This window comes from Myiozetetes cayanensis, unplaced genomic scaffold, assembly GCF_022539395.1.
Source record: "Myiozetetes cayanensis isolate MyiCay16 unplaced genomic scaffold, myiCay2020 scf3, whole genome shotgun sequence".
In the NCBI taxonomy this organism is placed as follows: Eukaryota; Metazoa; Chordata; class Aves; order Passeriformes; family Tyrannidae; genus Myiozetetes; species Myiozetetes cayanensis.
Genome location: NW_026087521.1, coordinates 46,031,388 through 46,050,184, shown reverse-complemented (window position 1 = coordinate 46,050,184; position 18,797 = coordinate 46,031,388). Strand labels below are relative to the sequence as shown.

The window sequence follows — 18,797 nt, the reverse complement described above, 5'->3', positions numbered from 1 at the left end:
TCCTCTCAGTTTTGTGTCATCTGCATACTTGCTTAGTATCCCTTCCAGTCCTGCATCCAAGTCATTTATGAAGATGTTGAAGAGCACAGGGCCTAAGATGGAGCCCTGCGGAATCCCACTAGTGACAGGTCACCAGTCTGATGTCACCCCATTCACTGTTTGTTGGGGTGAGCGGCAAGCCCGTGGAGATCTCTGATGAAGAATGCAGGGGTGAAGGATTTTGACTTAGACATTTTGAGGCCATTTCCCTGGGGTAAAGCAGGGACTGCGAAAGACTTGAAAAGGTGCCAGTGCTGACCAGTAAGGAAAGAATGTAACTAAGAAGTGAACATCCAATTATATGTGAAGGCTGGTAATAAATTATAGATAAAGAGCTAATAATAGTAATGGTATGTAAGGTTCTGTACATTCTGTACACAGTGTGTGAGTGCAGATGTGTGAGAACAAGAAGCAATATACTGGATGAAGCAATAAAAGCTGAATGTCGGCCATCATCAATAAAGGTGCCCAAATTTATTTTCGTGACCGTCCTCAACTTACTACGACAACTGTTACCCTCTGTGCTTGACTCATGAGCCAATTGCTCATCCACCACATGATGTGTTTGTCCAGGTGTGTGCTGGACATTTTGTCCAGAAGGTTTCTGTGAGAGACAGAATTGAAAGCTTTACTGAAATACAAAACGATTACATCAACTGGCTTCCCTTGATGAACTAGGTGGGTTACCGTGTCATAAAAGGAAATCAGGTTTGATAAGCAGGACTTTCCTCTCATGAAGCCGTGCTGGCTATGACCAATGAATGCATTGTCTTTCAGGTGCTTTTCAGTACTTTCCAGAATAATCTTCTCCATAACTTTACCAGGCACTGAAGTGAGACTGAGAGGCCTGTAGGTTCCAGGGTCCTCTTTCTTGACCTTCTTGAAAATCAGGACAACGTTCGCCAGCTTCCAGTCAGCTGGGACCTCTCCAGATTGCCAAGACTGCTCAAAAATCATCAAGAGAGATTCTGTGATGACATCAGCCAGCTCCTCGGGATTTCTGGGATGAATCCCATCAGGCCACATAGACTTGTAGGGATCCAGTTGGAGCAGCAGATCCCGCACAATTGACTGGTTTGACTGGGAGTACAGTCCTAATATCTGAACTTTTGGGAAACTGCTATCTTTTAAAATAACATAAACAAAACCTGGGTGAAAGACCATGCTGCAGTGTTACTGTTTTCAGTTCAGTAATCTACACAGCACTGTGAAGCTCCTGCCTTTGCTAATTTTTTTTTTCCTGTATGATAGCAACACAAAAGAAATTGTGCTATTTAAAAGGTATTGATTTGGAGGTTTGTTTATTCACCTAAGGGAGCTGAGAGAAGAAAGGTGGTTTGTTTTGTCATAGAATAAAACATTTTTTTTTTAATTGGGTAAAAAATCCCACTGAGACTAATTTATCTATTGGCCTGATGAATCACCTACCACTTCATCAGTAGGAGTGTTAAGCAGAATTCACCACTATTGCAGCTATAAAAAAAAGGTTCATTTTTTATTTTTTTTATGCTTACTGTGATATAAGATTTATTGTACCAACTCCAGTGTGTTTAGTCAGATTAGACCTAAAAAAAATACAAATACTGATTACATTGTACCTAATCTCAATATAGTCTTGCAAGTGATAGTGCTACACCTCTGTATGCTGCATCTGTAGTTAGCCATTTGTATCCTCAAAGATTTTTCCATCTAATAAAAAATTAGATAAACAGAGCTTCACACCAATAAAAATGAGGTATTGTTATACTACTATCCTTCTGACACAGATTAATGTAAAATTACAGGTATGCTAAACAGAAGAATGCTCCTAGCTAAAAGATCCAAACAGTGTTTGGAATTTAACATCTACAAAGAGTTAATATATTTCTGTATGTCAAATATATTCAAAGAAAATCAATTTTTCTTTCATTAAATTCTCCAAAAGAAATCAGAATCTAAAAATAAAAAAAAAAATACCACACACAGAATTTGGGAATTGTAATTTGGGGAAAATATCAGGCAGATCCTGTAAATACAACAGTGTTTTACACACTATCACTACCTATATAATTAATGTCTGCTAAAATCTACTCTAATATGTTAAAGGTTGCATCGACGGTTTTCAATCACATCATTTATACAATATATTTTTTACATTTTAATTTGAAACCAATAAGCACATCAAGAAGAAATGTTCTTTAGAACAGTAACACAGGGCATTCCAGAACAAAGTAGAATTCAGTAGTTCAGAGATAACATTAGTGCTCCATCGTACACTTTAAATCTTAAGAAAATGCATGACCTAACATACCTAGACTTTTACTTTAACAAAAACAGTGGACATTGTAACCTTTTATTTGGTTTTATATAATATTGTGTCACAGAAACAGCTCACAGAGAAATCATAGAGATGATTACATTTTAAAAAGTAAAATAAAGCAATAATGAAAAAATTAAATGCCTGTGTATCTTACACTTGTAAATATATTAATGAAGTTTTTACAGATGACTATTAAGACTTAGAATATTAACGTAGAAAGAAAGAATTTTTTTAAAATCTTTGGTAGTCAAGGATGTGCAAGATAAGGTTGTTCATAACATTACTTACCTGAAAGCTGCTTGATGCCTTTGCTGAGAAATATAAGCAAGTTCAAGTTTAGCCTCAATAAGAGCCTCTAAATCTTCTGCAGAATACCGAGATACGTTCCCATCATATTTTTCCTGTATGTTCTGTACAAGATGGCTAAGACTTTCTTCAGCTTCTGTCAATAAAATCCCCTAGAGAAGAACACAGTGTTGTACGATTTCAAAAAATAATTAAAGAAATAAAAAATTTCTTTGAAAGTAATTTTTTTTCTGTTATAGCTGGCTATCACCACACCTTAAAATAAATCAACTTAAATGCAATATGCCTTTTCTATAAATGGGGCAGATGTGTGTGTAATTTTGCTGTTCTCAGGTTTATAGAATTATTGTGTTCAAAGCAGCAACTGTGCCTGCATTATTGCCTACATATTTTAAGGCTCAGCAATATCACTCACTAATTTCCCATTCTTTATCTAACAGCTATACTTGATAATTTTATACTATACTACTAGTTATGCTTAGTAATTTTAAGCAATAAAATACAATATTAAAAACAACATTAAATATGTTGCAAGAAGTATTACACTCTTTACTAGCTATACTTTGACATATCTTTGAGTGCAGTATTTATCCTGAAAGTTCAACTATAATTTACAGTCTTTCTGACAAACAAAGCTGTAAGAAGCTGTGAAAAACAAATCTAAACAGAAGTTAATTATAAAGAAAAGCTCAACTGTAGAGCTTTAAGTAGAATTAAAAATGAATTTAAAGGTCTGCATCATCCAATACTTTTTTGATCAGTTTTGTCAATGAATTCAGAGCGCTGCTTCTATTTCTATATTAGTTATTTTCAAGATGCTATTTTCAAGTTATACTAAAACTTTCAAGTTTTTAGTTACGACCTATACCAATTACCATATAAAATCATCTTCCCTTCTGCAGATGTATTTTGTGTATTACTTTGTTTGTAACAATGGCTAAAAGTAGATACTTCCAAGACCCCTTTGAAATAAAAGCCCTTAATTTGGGTTTTTTTGTGATGTGAAACTGTCAAACATGAAGTTTACAATTAAACAAAAAAAAATCCAACCAAACAAAACCCCTTCAAACAAAGAAGCTAATAAGCTGTGGTATGTTTTCTTCAAAATAAAGTACCAGAAAGAACAACATGAAAAATTTGAGACATTTCACATTTGGTAGAGAATGGTTTTCTATTTGTTTGTAGAGCATACTGCACCATCAAAGAGTCTCTGACATTCTATACAGGTGGCACCCTCTGAAAGGAGATGATTTTATCTTGAAATCCCATTCAGTCTTTACCCTTTATGCACAGTCAGATTGAGATCTGATTGTGAAAATACTTCCCATCATTTGAAAAACTGCACCAAACAATCAACATTTCATGCACACCTAGAAAGATTACAGTCAGATTAGAAACAGATTTCTAGTCCCCTCATTCATACCATCCCCTCATCGTAATTTCTGTTACATTGAAAGCATTAGCAAGGTTTTGGCAAAATCTGCAGTTTCTTATTCCTTTTTTCCTAAAAACCAAAATTACCTTCAGCATGGCCATATTTAATTCATCTCTACAGTCAACAAGCTGCACCATTGTGTCTCTTTGTTCCTTTTGTCTTGAATTCTGATCAGCATCAACTGTCCAGTACAAATAAAATACAGATAACAGGCACAGAACCAAAGCATTCTCAGTAATTTGAAGAATATGGCCCTTTTCTCTCTACTTACAACTAGGAATTTCAATACCAAAATAAGTAAAGTATAATGGAATACAACTCTAATATTAGAGATACTAGCTAAAAAAATCTTGACAAACCTTAATGCTTATTATTTCAATAATGAGTGGTTTTTTAGCAACATTTAATATTAATATTGCCCATAATATGACATATTGATTCATATGCAGTTAAAAGTGGAAAAAAAATGCTTGAAACAAGTTGCAGAATAAATGTGCTTTTCCACCATCCTTATAATTACCTTTTATTTTTGATGTTGCAATTTTGCTTGGCTCCATCAAGCTGTTGCTGTCACCAGAATATACATATTTTTCAACGTTTGCAGGTATGTTATTTATTGTGGCAGAAAGACAAACGATGAAATGCATTTTGGCTAAGGTTAATTTATTCATAATTTGTTGGTTGCACAGTGGCACCATTGTTAAAGACAGACTCCAATTAAATATGTCCTCCAGTACCTACAACAAAGTTAGCAATAGGGACTATTTGAAATTACATATTTTACATTTTTCTTTAGCAAAATATATTCTGCTTCTATTAATAATTACACTTATCAACAACTAACATGAATAATATTAGTAATATGTTCCATTCTGAATGAGTTACTGTTTCTCTTTCCAAACTTCACCCTTAGTAGCACTTGTTACAGTTTCAGTGATCACTTTTTCAGCAGAAGGTGCATCTGTGAAGCTACAGCTCTTACTCTGTGCAAGTTCTAGTGTTCTGCATTGCAGGTATTCCTGTAGTTCAGAAATTTCAACCCTAAGGAAAGTGCGTTGTTAGAATTCACCATAACTAGAAAGATTAAACAAGGAAAAAATTCTTTTATGAGACCATTCTAGTGTATTTCATGGAATCTTCTTGTTACTCATTACAGTATCCTCGTTTTATCTCGAGTTGAATATTTTCACTTCAGTTTAATAAATTTAGAAGTTGAAATTCTATACAGATTTGAAAAATCCTAAGGGGACCAGTAAGAGCCCCATAAGTACTGTGAAGTGTTCCAATCAAAAGCTCAGGATAATGCATTACTTCAAAATAAATCTGAAATTGGTGAGATCAAAAGCTGTCAAGATAGACTTCTCATTTCTGTCTTCTAATATCAACTGTTGTAGAAGACACACAAGTTTAGTGTAAACAAAACAGAGAAAAGGGGAGGGAAAAAGGGGAGGGGGTTTAATTTATCCATTTAATGGTACAACTTTTTCACATTCTGCTAACATTTACCCCTGCTAGCTCAATGGATCTATGACAAGGTTAATAAATGGAAATTATTAAAATTGAAAACCACAAAATAAGTTATGGATGAATACGTGATTTTAAATAAAATGAGAAAATGACTGTTTGTCAACTGGTTTACACCATTTTAATTTTTTTGTTCCTCCGGAAATGGACTTCAATTCCCATCTGAATTAGGACAAGTCTATGAAGACAGCTATGGTTGATAGAAATGATAACATTAAATGACTGATACTCTCAGTATTTTAGCAGGATAAACACCAAACCTTATATATCACAACAAAACCTAAATCATTCTACTAATGTTTTGCATAGACAAGTCACAGATTTTTATGTACTAGTTCTTATATGTGAAAAATGGTGATAATGGTACTTGCCTCTCCCTTGAGAGGTCTGCCATAAAATATAAAATTTAGGAAATGGTTATCCATTTAGAAGAACATGTTTTCTATTTACTGAGTTTCTTAATAGCAACAAGTAGTGTTTCTGGACTAGATGATCTCTGCCTTAAGCCACAGAAATAAATATTTACAGATAGCATAAAACTTTTAACTCCTTCAGATTTTCTTACCTGCAAATTTGTAACAGTCATGAGAGATTTTGAGGAGTCAAATTTCTGTAATGCCTGTAAAACAGACAAAACCAAAAATAAGTAATATGTTAAAATATGAGTATAGAATAAAAGAGTTATCAGAGCAGTGAACAAGTGTAGTGAATTTCCAACTCTACTTTGAGAACTCTGAAAATACCAACAATTGCTTCACTTCTATGGATTTTACACTTCTGAACCATAACCTGAGACATAAAACTACCCCTACACCTCCTATGCCTTTCACCAGGAAAAAGGCATAAACCAGTAAAAATCCTTTTCCAAATTCTAGGAGCTCTATGGACACCAACCATCAATTGCCTTTATGTTCTTTACATTTCTGAATCCCAAAGGTAACTGCAGGGGCTTAGCACATTCCTACTCAGCTCTTCACCAGAGCACAGATCTGTGAATGGAATGAAAACAAGAGCTACAAATCAAGATGAACCTGAGACCTTAGCCTCATCTGAGCTCTTAAAACAACTATTTTTTCCTTTATATGTGCTTCAGTTTCCTAAATCCTAATACTAATTCTAGTCCTTGCTCAAAAAGCTCTTTACCCTTTCACCATGAGACAAATCCACCTACTGAGGGGGAGAAAAAGGCAGAGGTAAAGATCATTTCCAGCCTTCATTTATTAACTCTATATCATGTATATGTATATATCTATACCAGATGTAGCCCTATATCATCTTTGTCATTCCCTGGAGCATGGGTCCTTTTTATTCTGAGAGCTGTGCAAAAGTCCAACTAGCACTTAGCTTCTACACGTCATACCCTAACTAGAGATCGGATGCTGAACCTCCTCTACTGTTGACCCAAACACTCACCTGTGAGGTGACAAAGGACAAATCAAACAGACTTCACTAATTCTGTGAGCTCTTCAGATAATACACAAATTAAGAAAAGGACCTAAAGATGCATTTTAAGCTGATTAGTATCAGTAAGGAGTCAATGCCTTCTCCTTTAGCCGTGAACAGGAAAGCGTTGCAGAAGCAGTTCCAGTGAGGATGCTCATAACTCTTTATGGCTCAAACAAGAGAGAATGTAATGCTGCTTTTGCTCTAAGGAAAATCTCTAGATTTCAGTTTCTTATCTTCCCATGCATTTAGTTTGAAACTGTCAGTGGCAAATTAAAAAGGTCACCTTTTGATACGTATCTTAATTCTACTTTTTATTAAGTTCATGTTTCATTTAAAACTGAGTACCACTGCAGGTTATTCTAGGAGAAGTGCTTGTCTGTATTTCTGGTTTTTTTAAATGCAAAACTTTGGTATTCTATCATAAATGCAATTCTAATTATTCCATTATTAAGTAGCTTAGACATTGATTTGTTGGCTATTGCCAAAAAAGATACTGCTACTCTGTGCTAGTTATAGCAATTGTGAGGCTGCAGTGTAAGGAGATTCAAGGCCATAGGTCAGATGGTAACTGCCTCTCAGAAACTGGTGAGGTGTGAGGGGGAAAATTTCCCTTCAACTCAGGTCATTGAACTCAATTTTCTTTGCAATGCCAGCTTCACTGTTTGCAACACAGGGCAAAGGAAGCAAATATGAAATCATGGAGATCAGTTAGGAATTCCCTTTTCAGGACTAGCCTCTAATTATCTCCAGATTAGAAATATCATAGAAATGTCATTAGAAATACCATATATTGCATATATGGAATGTGGCTGTACAATCAAGTTCAATCTATGCTGCTGTCAGTGTCCCCACCTGTCCCACTAGTCTTCTACCAAAGAAAGTCTTAGAATCATTCAGATGTTGAAAAAGACCTTTGAGATGATCATGTCCAACTGTAAACCTAATGCTGCCAAGTCCCACTAAACCATGTCCCTAAGCACAACATCTACACATCTTTTAAATGCCTCCAGGGATGGTGTCTCAACCACTTCTCTGGGCAGCCTGTTCCAATGTTTTTCCCTACTATTCAATCTAAACTTCACCTGGTGTTCAGTCCAGATCTCTAGTGCTGGCATACATACTTTGTCATGTCACCTACCCAGAAGCACCACTCAGATAGGGGAGACCTCGATTACATTCATCCAGGATTAAATCATTAGATTATTTTGGTATGGGCTTGGAAAACAAGGAAAGGATACAACACTCTTATGGGGGAACCTTGCCCAGTAACCCAATCTGCCTGCACAGGTACGCTCACAGGTAAGACAAAAGTCCAGGTCATTTGTTAACAGCTTCCAATCCTTGTAGCACATTAAGAAAAATCAAACTGGCCTGGGGTGATGTGACTGTCAAGGCTCTGAGGGCATCGATAGGTCGTACTGCCCAGCATCCCCAGACGCTGCCCCCACCCTGCCCAGGACCCCATGTCAGCCCCCTGGGGCCGTCAGCAGGCCAGTCTCCAGTCCCCACAGCCCTGCCCTACCACAGACTCCCCGAGCTGTTCCCAGCCAGACTCAGCAGCCCCGTGTGGCCATCCTGGAGCTGTGTCTGAGCCCGGTTCTCCTCTCCATGCTTGAGCCTGCCCCCCACCTGCAGGCTGATGTCCTGGCACAGCCCCAGCCTGTCTCTGGCCCCAGAGAGGTCCCACTGGGCTGGGGCTGCTCCAGCTGCCCCTCAGCTGCCCTGCTCCTGGCTGGGGCAGTGGAAGTTTGGCCATCAACGGCGCAAGAACTTTATCCATATTTTTCATACGGATACATACAAAATCACTTTTGTTTTTTACAGTATTATCTGCAGTACTCACTCTATAATAAACTGCACATATGTTTCAAAATTGATTTTTTTGTTCCTGTTGTTCAGTGAGAGAAATTAACGTCATTCAATGCCTACTATTTGACCCATCTATTGAAAGAAATGTAGGAATTTCTTGGGAATATGTCATAACTTGCAGATATGGAGTATGTGCAGTTTCATGAAGGAAATGGAATGCTCAATGTTATACTTTTCTGGTATACCTTCACTTGTTCAGTTGCTCTGTATCCTTCAGGTATTTTCCACGGAATTCTCTCTCCATAGTTAAGCAAAGATAGTTCATGAAAGGCTTCTGTAAAAAATCCTATATCTGTAAGTACTTTGATCTGTGAAAAAAAAAAAAATTACCTAACCTATATTAGCATTTCCTGAAAATATATAAAACCAATAATACTTTGCCTCTTTGACCAGTTAGATTCCTTAAAAACAAAACAAACCAAAAAACCCCACAAATTATTAAGAAAAAAATTTAAAACAAAATCAATAAGCAGACATTAGTGAAATGACAAAAATCTGTTCCCAGATTTAGTGGAGCCTTTTTCCACCATGATAGTGATAACAAATCCAAAAGTGAACATTTTGAATAAAAAATCATTGATGTTTTGCACTTAAGGAAACATTTAAAAGAAAAGTAGAACAAGGTAAAAAATACCAATTAAAAAGTTTGGATTTAGGAAGGAAAACCTCCTCTTTGTTAAAGAGAGTAGAAAGAAATGATGGAAGTACTCAACAGCCTCTGTAGAAAATGAACAGTAAAACTGTATAAATAACTCTGCATACTACTAAAATTGAGAATATAAATAATAATTTCCTTTAGAAAATAGCCCTACAATCTGTTCTGATAAAAAACTAAGCAACAGCTGAACCTTATAGCCTTATTTTTCATACTAGTGATATATGAAGATTAAATTGACTACATTTAACAAACATATGAAAGGTTAATTGGAATACAATGTGTTATGAGAAAGTTTATTTGATTACCTTGAAAATTCTTCCTTCAATACATTTAGCTGGGTCCTTACAAATCTCAGAAACAATATATTGGTATAATGTGAACAATGGTAAAATCTGTAGTAAAATAGTATGTCATCTAATTATAAACATCATACAGGGTACAATTAGGGAAATACATATTGCAATTACATATCACAAATACAGAGATAATATGGGATTACTGCTTTGACTGTCACATATCACTTCTATTTCTCTTATGCTCTATGAAAGATTAATGTGGTAAAAAAGTTCTTCAGCTGGCTAAAGCTAACCCCTGATATCACCTTATATGCAATTCACAACGTAGCAAGTGAATTTTCTCCAAATTATTCTCTGTGTTCAAGGTGGGTTTTTTACTACATCATTAGTGAGTAAACTGATTGGAAATAAGTTGATACAGGGATTTCTAAAACTCTCTGCATTTTGATGCCATATTTTATTCAGTATATGTAACAGAAGAATGGAATTCTGTAAGCATTATAAAATAAACACAATTAAGTCCTGCAACTCTCTAAATGAAATTATACCAATTGTAAACTAAACTAGACAGTGATGAGGCTTATTGACAAATTTATTTGTATTCATTTCAAACTGAACATTTTTGTAGGGCCAACTAAAAAAAAAAACCCAAACATTTTAAAACTGAGTTCTATTAAAGTATACAGACTGTATATCCTTCCAGTATCCAAAGGGAGCCTATAGGGAGAGGGACTCATTGTCAGGAGCTGTAGTGATAGGAGAAAGAGTAATGGATTCAAATTGAAAGAGCAGAAATTTAGGTTAGATATAAGGAAGAAGTTCCTTACTGTGAGGGTGGAGATGCACTGGAGCAGGTTACCCAGGGAGGCTGTGGATGCCTCAGCCTTGGCAGTATTCAAGGCCAGGCTGGATAAGGTCTTCAGCAACCCGGTCTGATGGGAGGTGTCCCTCCCCATGGCAGGGGAGATTGGGACTAGAAGATCTTTAAGGTCCCCTCCAACCCTCAACATTCTATGATTCTATTATTTATTGTGATATAATATTTCAGAAAAAGATGATTCTTTCCTAGCAGATTTATTTGTTATTGAAAATGAAAGAACTTCCAAAATTTAATTACTGTTCAGCTTTTACATTAAAGCTCCACTTTAAAATGCCCCCAAGCTTGGAAAATGCTAACAGCATTGTTAGATTTTTAGTAAATTCACTTCAAGTTTTCATAATGTAGCTTAACACTTCTGAATTTGGATTACAAATGCTTGAGGCAAATGTTTTAATTGTACCCATACAGTTTCCTACTGATATTTTGAAGTAGTTCAACAAAATTAGTCTTTGAAGTTTTATTTTTAATAAAAGTTGAATCTTGATGTATTTTGATTTAAGTGTCAAATCAACTTAGTGCCCACCATCTAAAACATTCCCACACAATAAGCATTCAGTGGAAATGAAGCTCTCATCTTGCTAAAACTGCAATTGCTTTGACCATGATCTATGACCTGGATTTATATTCTGCTGCTACAAGTGCAGAAGGAATCAAAAATGTGCAGGGCCATATGAAGCAAGAGTCAAATTAAGTACCCCAGCCTCCAGGTAACTGTCTGCTCCTTGATTTTACTTGATCTCCCATAGCAAGGACAGTTAGATAAATAAACTAAATAAGGAAGCTAACTAACAAAGTAACTCCAGTAAAGCAGGATGGGAAGAAGCAACAATGGAAGGGAAGATAGACAGTTAGCCTGAAGTTCCAAAAGAAATCAGTCCAACAAATGGCTTGCTGAAAAAAAAAAAAAAAAAAAGTGTAACGTCTTTCTGCGTCCTCCTAACTCCTCTTCCATCTCTACCACTTCATCTTTTCCTACTCCCCTGCTGCCAGCCATGCCATCTTTCCCCCCTCCCTTGCATTGGCTCTGCTACTTGCAGGACCTTGCCACAAGTGCATTCAACTCATTAAAGCAGAAGGAAACACTTTTTCTGATGGAAAGTTTTCTGTCATGCTTAGAGTTATTTATAGCAGTTATAAAATAACACCTGACATGAAATTCTGTTAGAGCATACAGGATTAAACTAAAACAGAATTGCACCTTTTTCAGTCCTAGTAATCAATTCAATCTATTTATTCCAATGCACCTTTGAAAGAAGTTGGATTAAAGTGAAAATGGTCAGGCATTGAATGGAGGAAATAAGCACATGATCAGTGTAAGAGAGAAGCTGTAAAAACACTGCTGCATACAGAAGAATAGCAGAACATGAGAAGGAGAAAGGCAGAAGAGACTTTTACTTACTGAATGTGAATGTAAAATTATTGAAAGCATTCTGGACATAATGCATTTAAAGTAATTCTCAGAACAGTGTATTTCAAATTGTAGATAATAGATTTCCTCTAAAATGCCTAAGCTAAGTGAACTATGTGTTGTCATCTTCCAGAATAAACAAGTTCCCTGGACATTCTAAAATTTGTATACCTTGCTTTATTTCAGTGCCACAGAACTAACAATTACAGGTATTTTGCCAGAGGTTCTGAGGGATCTCTTAAGTACACCCACAGAGAAAAGTAAGACTTGGTGTCTTAAAATTCATTTCCAGAGTATGAAACTAATACTTACTATTAAATTTTGTTTTGCACAATGTAGTTCAAACATAAGGAAATCCAGACTTGCAACTACAGTAGAGATATCAGCTCTGTAGCGATCAGAGAACAGGTCGATACCAGGAATAAGAGTATTTATTTCATATTGTACAAAGTCACAGTCAGATGTCGGATGTGGAAGAGAGGCTCTAAACAGGGTCTGAAAGTAATAACAATGAACTAATTGTGAAACAATGTACAGGTATTAGTGAGACACTATGAACTCCAACTCATAAATGACTTCATAAATGAAACTTCCATCAATGCCTTAAGCATCCCGCTGTTTCTAGAAAAATACATGAAAAACCTTTTTAGAAAAAATGCTTTATGTGTGAACTTGATGGAGGAAAAAAAAGGCTGTAAATAGTCTAAGGACAGTCTCTCTCCCATCGTTTCTAGGAGAATTGCTGACTGTAAGGCCAGTTAAAAGCTAGTTCCACCTTGGTTGCACCTTTAACTAGGTCACCTAGTGCAGCTTATCAGCTAGTGCGCTTAAATCATATAACTAAAAACAACATGAAATTTAAGGAAATCATTTAAATGTTTCTCCTTTAAAAATGGAGATATGCTAACATTGTATCTGATGTTGGATATTCCTTCCCAATTGTGTTTATTTCAGTGTAATTAGCAATGATATGCTAGAGAAATTTGCATTTACATACTCAGATTTGAGATATTAACAAGCCTTAAGCCTATACCAGAGGTGGAATTTAAATAGGGTTATAAAAGATTTCCAATTCAAAGAACAAATTATGGGCTTGAACTTCGTGAGGCACAGTGACAGTAATTGATTATATTTTTCAAGACAATCACCTTGCAAGCTGCTCCTATCCCAATTAATATCAGACCCACTTCAGTCAAATCACAATTATTTCTACCATTATACAATTGGAACAAATGTTTTCTACTATTTCTGTCAAAAGGAGGAACCACCATTATTCAGCTTTGTAATTGTTCAGGATTACAGTGCTACAAGTAAGTAAAAATTATCCTTTATCTTTGTTTCTTCAAGTTGTTCCCCCTTTGGTGAACTTAATGAGATTTTTAAGTGTAGCCTAGCATAGGTCACACAGTTACAGAAAGATAGCTTTGTGAAGCTGCACTGGGATGAGTAATCATTGATCCAGTAGATACAACTGGCAGAATACTTGCAGGTTTTTTTCCTATACTACTTTTGTTACCAGTATCTTAAAACTTCCATTTAAAAGTAAATTGAAATGCTTTTTTTCCTCTATATTTTTTTCTGGAAGTTTCCAAACTTCATTTTAATGATCATACTTTTTGTAGGTGAAACTGGATTATTTTTACTATCCTGTACTTTTAGTGCTAACTTCTTATAGAGCTGAGATTTTAGTATCATAAACTAATATCTTGCAGTGCTAAAAAAGATTCAAAAATTTCTTTTTCTAAAGTCTGTGCTCTTGGTTGAAAATTTAAGACAATCTGTGAAGACTCTACAGATCTAAAAGAGAACACTGTGCTGTTGTTGATGTCATTCAGCTCTTCCTGAGCAGAGTACTTCAAGAGAAGAAAAATATATTTGACTGTCAAATATTTTAGTCATGTTCACTTTTCAGTATTTCATTATTTCTCTGAGATACTAGCCTGCTATTGAAGTGATAATTTTTAAGCTGTAACACAGGAATAACGTTAAAAAACAAAGAATAAAAACATCATGTCTAACGTGCATAAATTCTCAACTACCTCTGATCTCCATTTTTCATTTACAATCAAAATAAAAAGAGAAATATTTTAACAGAGGGTCATAGAGATTTAAGTTTTAGAAGCAATTTGACAACCTCATGAATTTGAACTGAAATTACATTCTTACCTTAAAAAGTATAGCAGAAAAATAGCAGTATTTTGTTCTTACTCTTATCTGTGTTGTTATATACCTAAAGTACAACAAATAATAAGAAATATGAATGTGCCCCTCCATATAAATTATTTAAATTCTTTTTTTTTTTTAGTCTAATGTAATAAAGGTACTAACACAATCTAGATGTTTTCCCTACTGGAAAACAGCTGCCTGTTCTGTAGATAGGTGCTCAGCCATGCCATGCAAAGGAAGAAGCACTTGACCAAAGCCATACCTAGACAAAAGTGAGTTGTCAAGATTCTCTTTAAACAAGAGAACCAGGCAATCTAAGTGAAAAATTAATCTCATATAGGACTGAAAATATAAAGCAGATTAGGCAATTCACACCTTAAAGTGTATTTCTTTCCATAAAGGAAGTCTAAGGTAGCTAGCACATGTGAATTTTTCACATGGTAGATGTCTAGATAAATTTAATGACTCCCACAAAATACCTTATCAGATCTTTAAACCATCCTGGCAGCAGGGTATTACTCTCATCTACATGAATCTTTAATTCAATATTATAAGCCTTTAATCTGCATTTTACAGCCTCTGACCAGAACTCAAAGGAGTTTAACTCAAAAGTTTAACAGTCCAAGTCAGGCCTGAACACAAAAGAACAACCTGAGAGAGAAGCCAGGAGGATGGCTCCCTCCAAATCCTGCCAGGATTTGGAATGCACATATTAGCAGCAAATGGATAGTACACAGGGCAGCAAAGAGGTGCCACAAATACCTTTAAAAGCAGCTGGGCATTGGGTGTTGCCTATTTGGACCCAAGACTGAACCACAGCTCAGAGTTAGAAGAACTGTGGTTTACAATCCACTTAAACTCACTCCTTTTCCTTTTGGGTGCTAATTCTAGGCATGGCAATGACATTTAATCCTGAAATACCCACGTTAATACTTTCAAAGCTGCCTTGGTTGACAGATATTTTACAGTGCTATTACTATGATCTGCTCCACAGATAAGGCAGTTTACTGGGATGAAGCTCTGCCTTTTCATGGTTGTAATGTTTCTAAGGTCATTTAAAGCTGTCTTGGATACTTCTAGATTTTATGTTTTGTCGATACATTGAGGAACAGCTCAGAATTACATCCATAGTGTTTTACCAGCAGTCAAGGAGTACTGCATGGAAATATTTATTGATGGTAGACTTTAATACAGTAATTCAAATTTCTTTTAGTTTTAATTCACCAGAAAACTAGTACTTTAGGCAGTAAATCTGCTCTCAAGATACATTAATATTTAATATATGCAATGACTTGGGACATGCGATATTTTGATTGAAAATCAATATGATTGTAAAATCCTATATAAAATGACTTTTTATCATTCTGTTTTATTTCAATGATCTCTCCATATAATATACAGCTACAATTATGATCAAAGATGAGCACTTTGATCATAAAGGGAACCAACAATATTCACCAAAAGAGCAACTTTCTTCCTGAAAGGAAGAATTCCTCTGTTTTGACAAGCCCTTTTTATACCAAATCTTTATTGATCTTTAATTAATTTCAAATTGTGCAATGTCCTGAATGACCAATTTGTTTAAAAAACAAAAGAAATACATATACAGATAAGATACTTACTGAGCTATCTTAGCCACTAAGACTGCTGCATGTAAACAACCCCAAGCTCCAGCCTGAGAAAGAAATTTCTGACTCGTATCAGTCCATCTTTCAACTGCAAAGCAGTTTGTAGCATCTTTTGGTAACCCTAACTCTTGCCAGTTGTTAAGAGCATCAGCAATGTTCAGTGTTTCATCAAGGGCTTGACTCCAATATTTAAAAGCATCTCTGTGACATAAAAAACATGATGTTGCTGACATTTTCCAAAGTAAGATAAGACTTGCTTCATTTGTCCATAATTGCCTGAGATATAACTAATTCTGATTGAGTCAAAAACTTAAATACAGTTTCTACAACACAAAAATGATACCATTCCTGGCCAAAAAATTTACTGGGACTCAAATCATCAAGCAATAGATATTACTTCTTAAAAACACAAGATACAAAAATAATTTGCTAAATGGCAATTAGGTAACTAAGAAAAATTAACAATGTTTAGGAAAAAAGCCTCTCAAAATATACCTAATAGTGAGTTAGAAGAAAGAAGTTATAAGGACTTGAGGACAGCACAACAACAATGACAGTTGAGGGGTATAGGACTGCCAATTAAAAGAAATGAAACAATGCACTTTTTTAACATAGTAAATATGTACCTTTTGTTTCCTGCATAAAAGTGAAGATTTCCAAGTTCATGTAGAGCTTGTACCTTGAGGTCTCTCTGGTTATTCATTTCAAGGATTCCTGTTATTTATTTTTAATCAATTAAAAAAAATAGTCACATCACTAAACCAGTTCTTGAATCTTGAACAAATTTTGCTTGAGTAGACATGAATTCAGATGTAATTCAATGCATGAATATTTTTTTAATTTAGTGGACTTATATATTTTACCTCCAAATGTACCACTTCTTATTTCTACTAACTTTGAAAACAAGAGTGGGATGTATTTATGGACTTAAGGTTTTGTAGTTTTGTCTTTTCAGATCTCTCAACTTTCTTCCTCTGGAAGATAAAGTGCAAACCATGTCACTTGCCCTGCTAAACAACACTGCCTGCATACAGCAGAGTACCACTCTCACAGGCTTCTTTTTTAATCCCTTACTTCAAATAAAATCACTTAGAGCACGAGTTGACCTAGTACACTTGACCTGTTTTGCCATACAGCAAAAAGAGGTAGTAGTGAGGAGCTGTAACTGTGTGAGTAAAGCCATAATGGAATATAAGATGGAAGTCAAGTAACTCTGTCTCATATTCAAATGCATAAAATCTGAAGTCTGTTTGCTAGAAGAAAAGTAACTGTCATGGCATTAAAATTAATCTGCTGAACATTACATCAAGTTCTGAATTGTGGATTCATCAGTAACACCACTCAAGCAATGGTTTTTCATAAGATAACTGGAGAGATTATGAAGCAACTGGTGGCTTGTTTACCATCTAATGCAGATTTTCTCAGTCAACAGGAAGAAATGTTATGTATTCCTGGAAACCAGTTTTCAGACAGTTACAGCTGTCTGACAGAGGAAAATAACACTGGAATAAACATATATAAACACAGACAGGTAGAATGTTACTATTCTTAGCTGCAAGCAGAAATTTATGAAAAAAAATTACCTATTGTTTGTTCATAGGAAGAGATAATTACTGAAAGCTGTGACTGTGGTATTGGTTTACTTTCAATCATACTGGAGAAATTAAAATTTTCTTGAGAAAGGTCACATGGTGTTGGTAGAAATATCAGTTCAGCTCCCATGTTAAATTTCAGCCTTTTCTTTGAAGAGGTATGACTGCTGATTGCTTTTCCAGCATTTTCTAGATCAAAACAGTGATTTATATGATCAGCCTGGAGAAGTACTATACTATATCTAGCACCACAAATACTCCCACACCACGTTAGTCAAACAAATATACAATTCCCGAGCACCTTCTTTTCATTTGGTTTCTTATGCTATAATTCTGTGTGTCTCCTAATTAATCTTATTGGACTTAATTCATTGGCCAGTGGAACCGAATGAAAATATGTGCTCTGCTAGTGAAAATAAACTTGGGAAGACTTGCCAGTCAGTCCCCTGCCTGGCCACAGAGGTATGGCTTCAGACAGACAAGTGACACAGCTGCATGAAAATAAAAATCAGGCTTAGAGCTTGTGCTTATAGAACTTCATATATAACTTCATATTCTATGGTTTTTTTAGCTGTCAATAACAATAAAACTTAAATTTAGAAAAATCTGTTCCTTTCACTTTTTATTATTTTAAATGCATATACACTTTATTAAATGAGAAACACTTCAATAACTCACCTTGTGTGTGTGCAAGAAATAATGAAAGTAGTTTTCTGCTGTGTCTTAGTGCTCTGCTGTGATATTTAGATTTTTGTAGAGTCTCTCTAAAACATCTCAGTGTATCATTCACATCAAGAGGCACACAAACTAGGGCTTTTGCCTGACTGTGATCTAAAAGGAATTAATAATTATGGAGAATAATTGTGTAATAAATATAGAAATATTTTTAGTAAATCACCCTGTAAAACATACTTGAACAATTTCAGAACTTTAAAACTAAAGTATATCAAAATTTTCAGCTTTGTTTCCCATTGGTTTATGAATTAAACCAGATTATTAATCACCAGGAACATTGATTCCATTGGTAACAGTGCTGGTTCACACTGACTTCTGGGTACATGGCTGGGTGTCCAACAATACTGACAGTAAACGGGACCAAGACCACCTAGCTCGCTCACGTACTGTAGTTCATCTGACATCTGGATGACAACTGCTTTTCCCTGCTTTCAGACAAAGTTTGAATATATTTTGAAAGATCTTAACAACACTACTACCCATCCAAAATATCAAGAACAATAAATTTGAAGACAA

General features: G+C 35.2%; 1 protein-coding gene across 1 annotated transcript in view; it reads right to left on the bottom strand.

Annotated features, from left to right (window-relative positions):
• CFAP54 (cilia and flagella associated protein 54) overlaps positions 1 to 18,797 on the bottom strand; it is a 107,141-nt gene that overhangs the window by 28,589 nt on the left and 59,755 nt on the right. Inside the window, exons 41-52 of the mRNA XM_050324831.1 lie at positions 18,225 to 18,377; positions 17,538 to 17,735; positions 16,581 to 16,668; positions 15,949 to 16,155; positions 14,327 to 14,390; positions 12,473 to 12,655; positions 9,882 to 9,968; positions 9,104 to 9,226; positions 6,169 to 6,222; positions 4,600 to 4,816; positions 4,166 to 4,260; positions 2,627 to 2,796 (exon numbers count right to left, since the gene is read on the bottom strand). Coding sequence (XP_050180788.1) covers positions 2,627 to 2,796; positions 4,166 to 4,260; positions 4,600 to 4,816; positions 6,169 to 6,222; positions 9,104 to 9,226; positions 9,882 to 9,968; positions 12,473 to 12,655; positions 14,327 to 14,390; positions 15,949 to 16,155; positions 16,581 to 16,668; positions 17,538 to 17,735; positions 18,225 to 18,377 — 1,639 coding nt within the window. The remainder of the gene's footprint in view (positions 1 to 2,626; positions 2,797 to 4,165; positions 4,261 to 4,599; positions 4,817 to 6,168; positions 6,223 to 9,103; positions 9,227 to 9,881; positions 9,969 to 12,472; positions 12,656 to 14,326; positions 14,391 to 15,948; positions 16,156 to 16,580; positions 16,669 to 17,537; positions 17,736 to 18,224; positions 18,378 to 18,797) is intronic.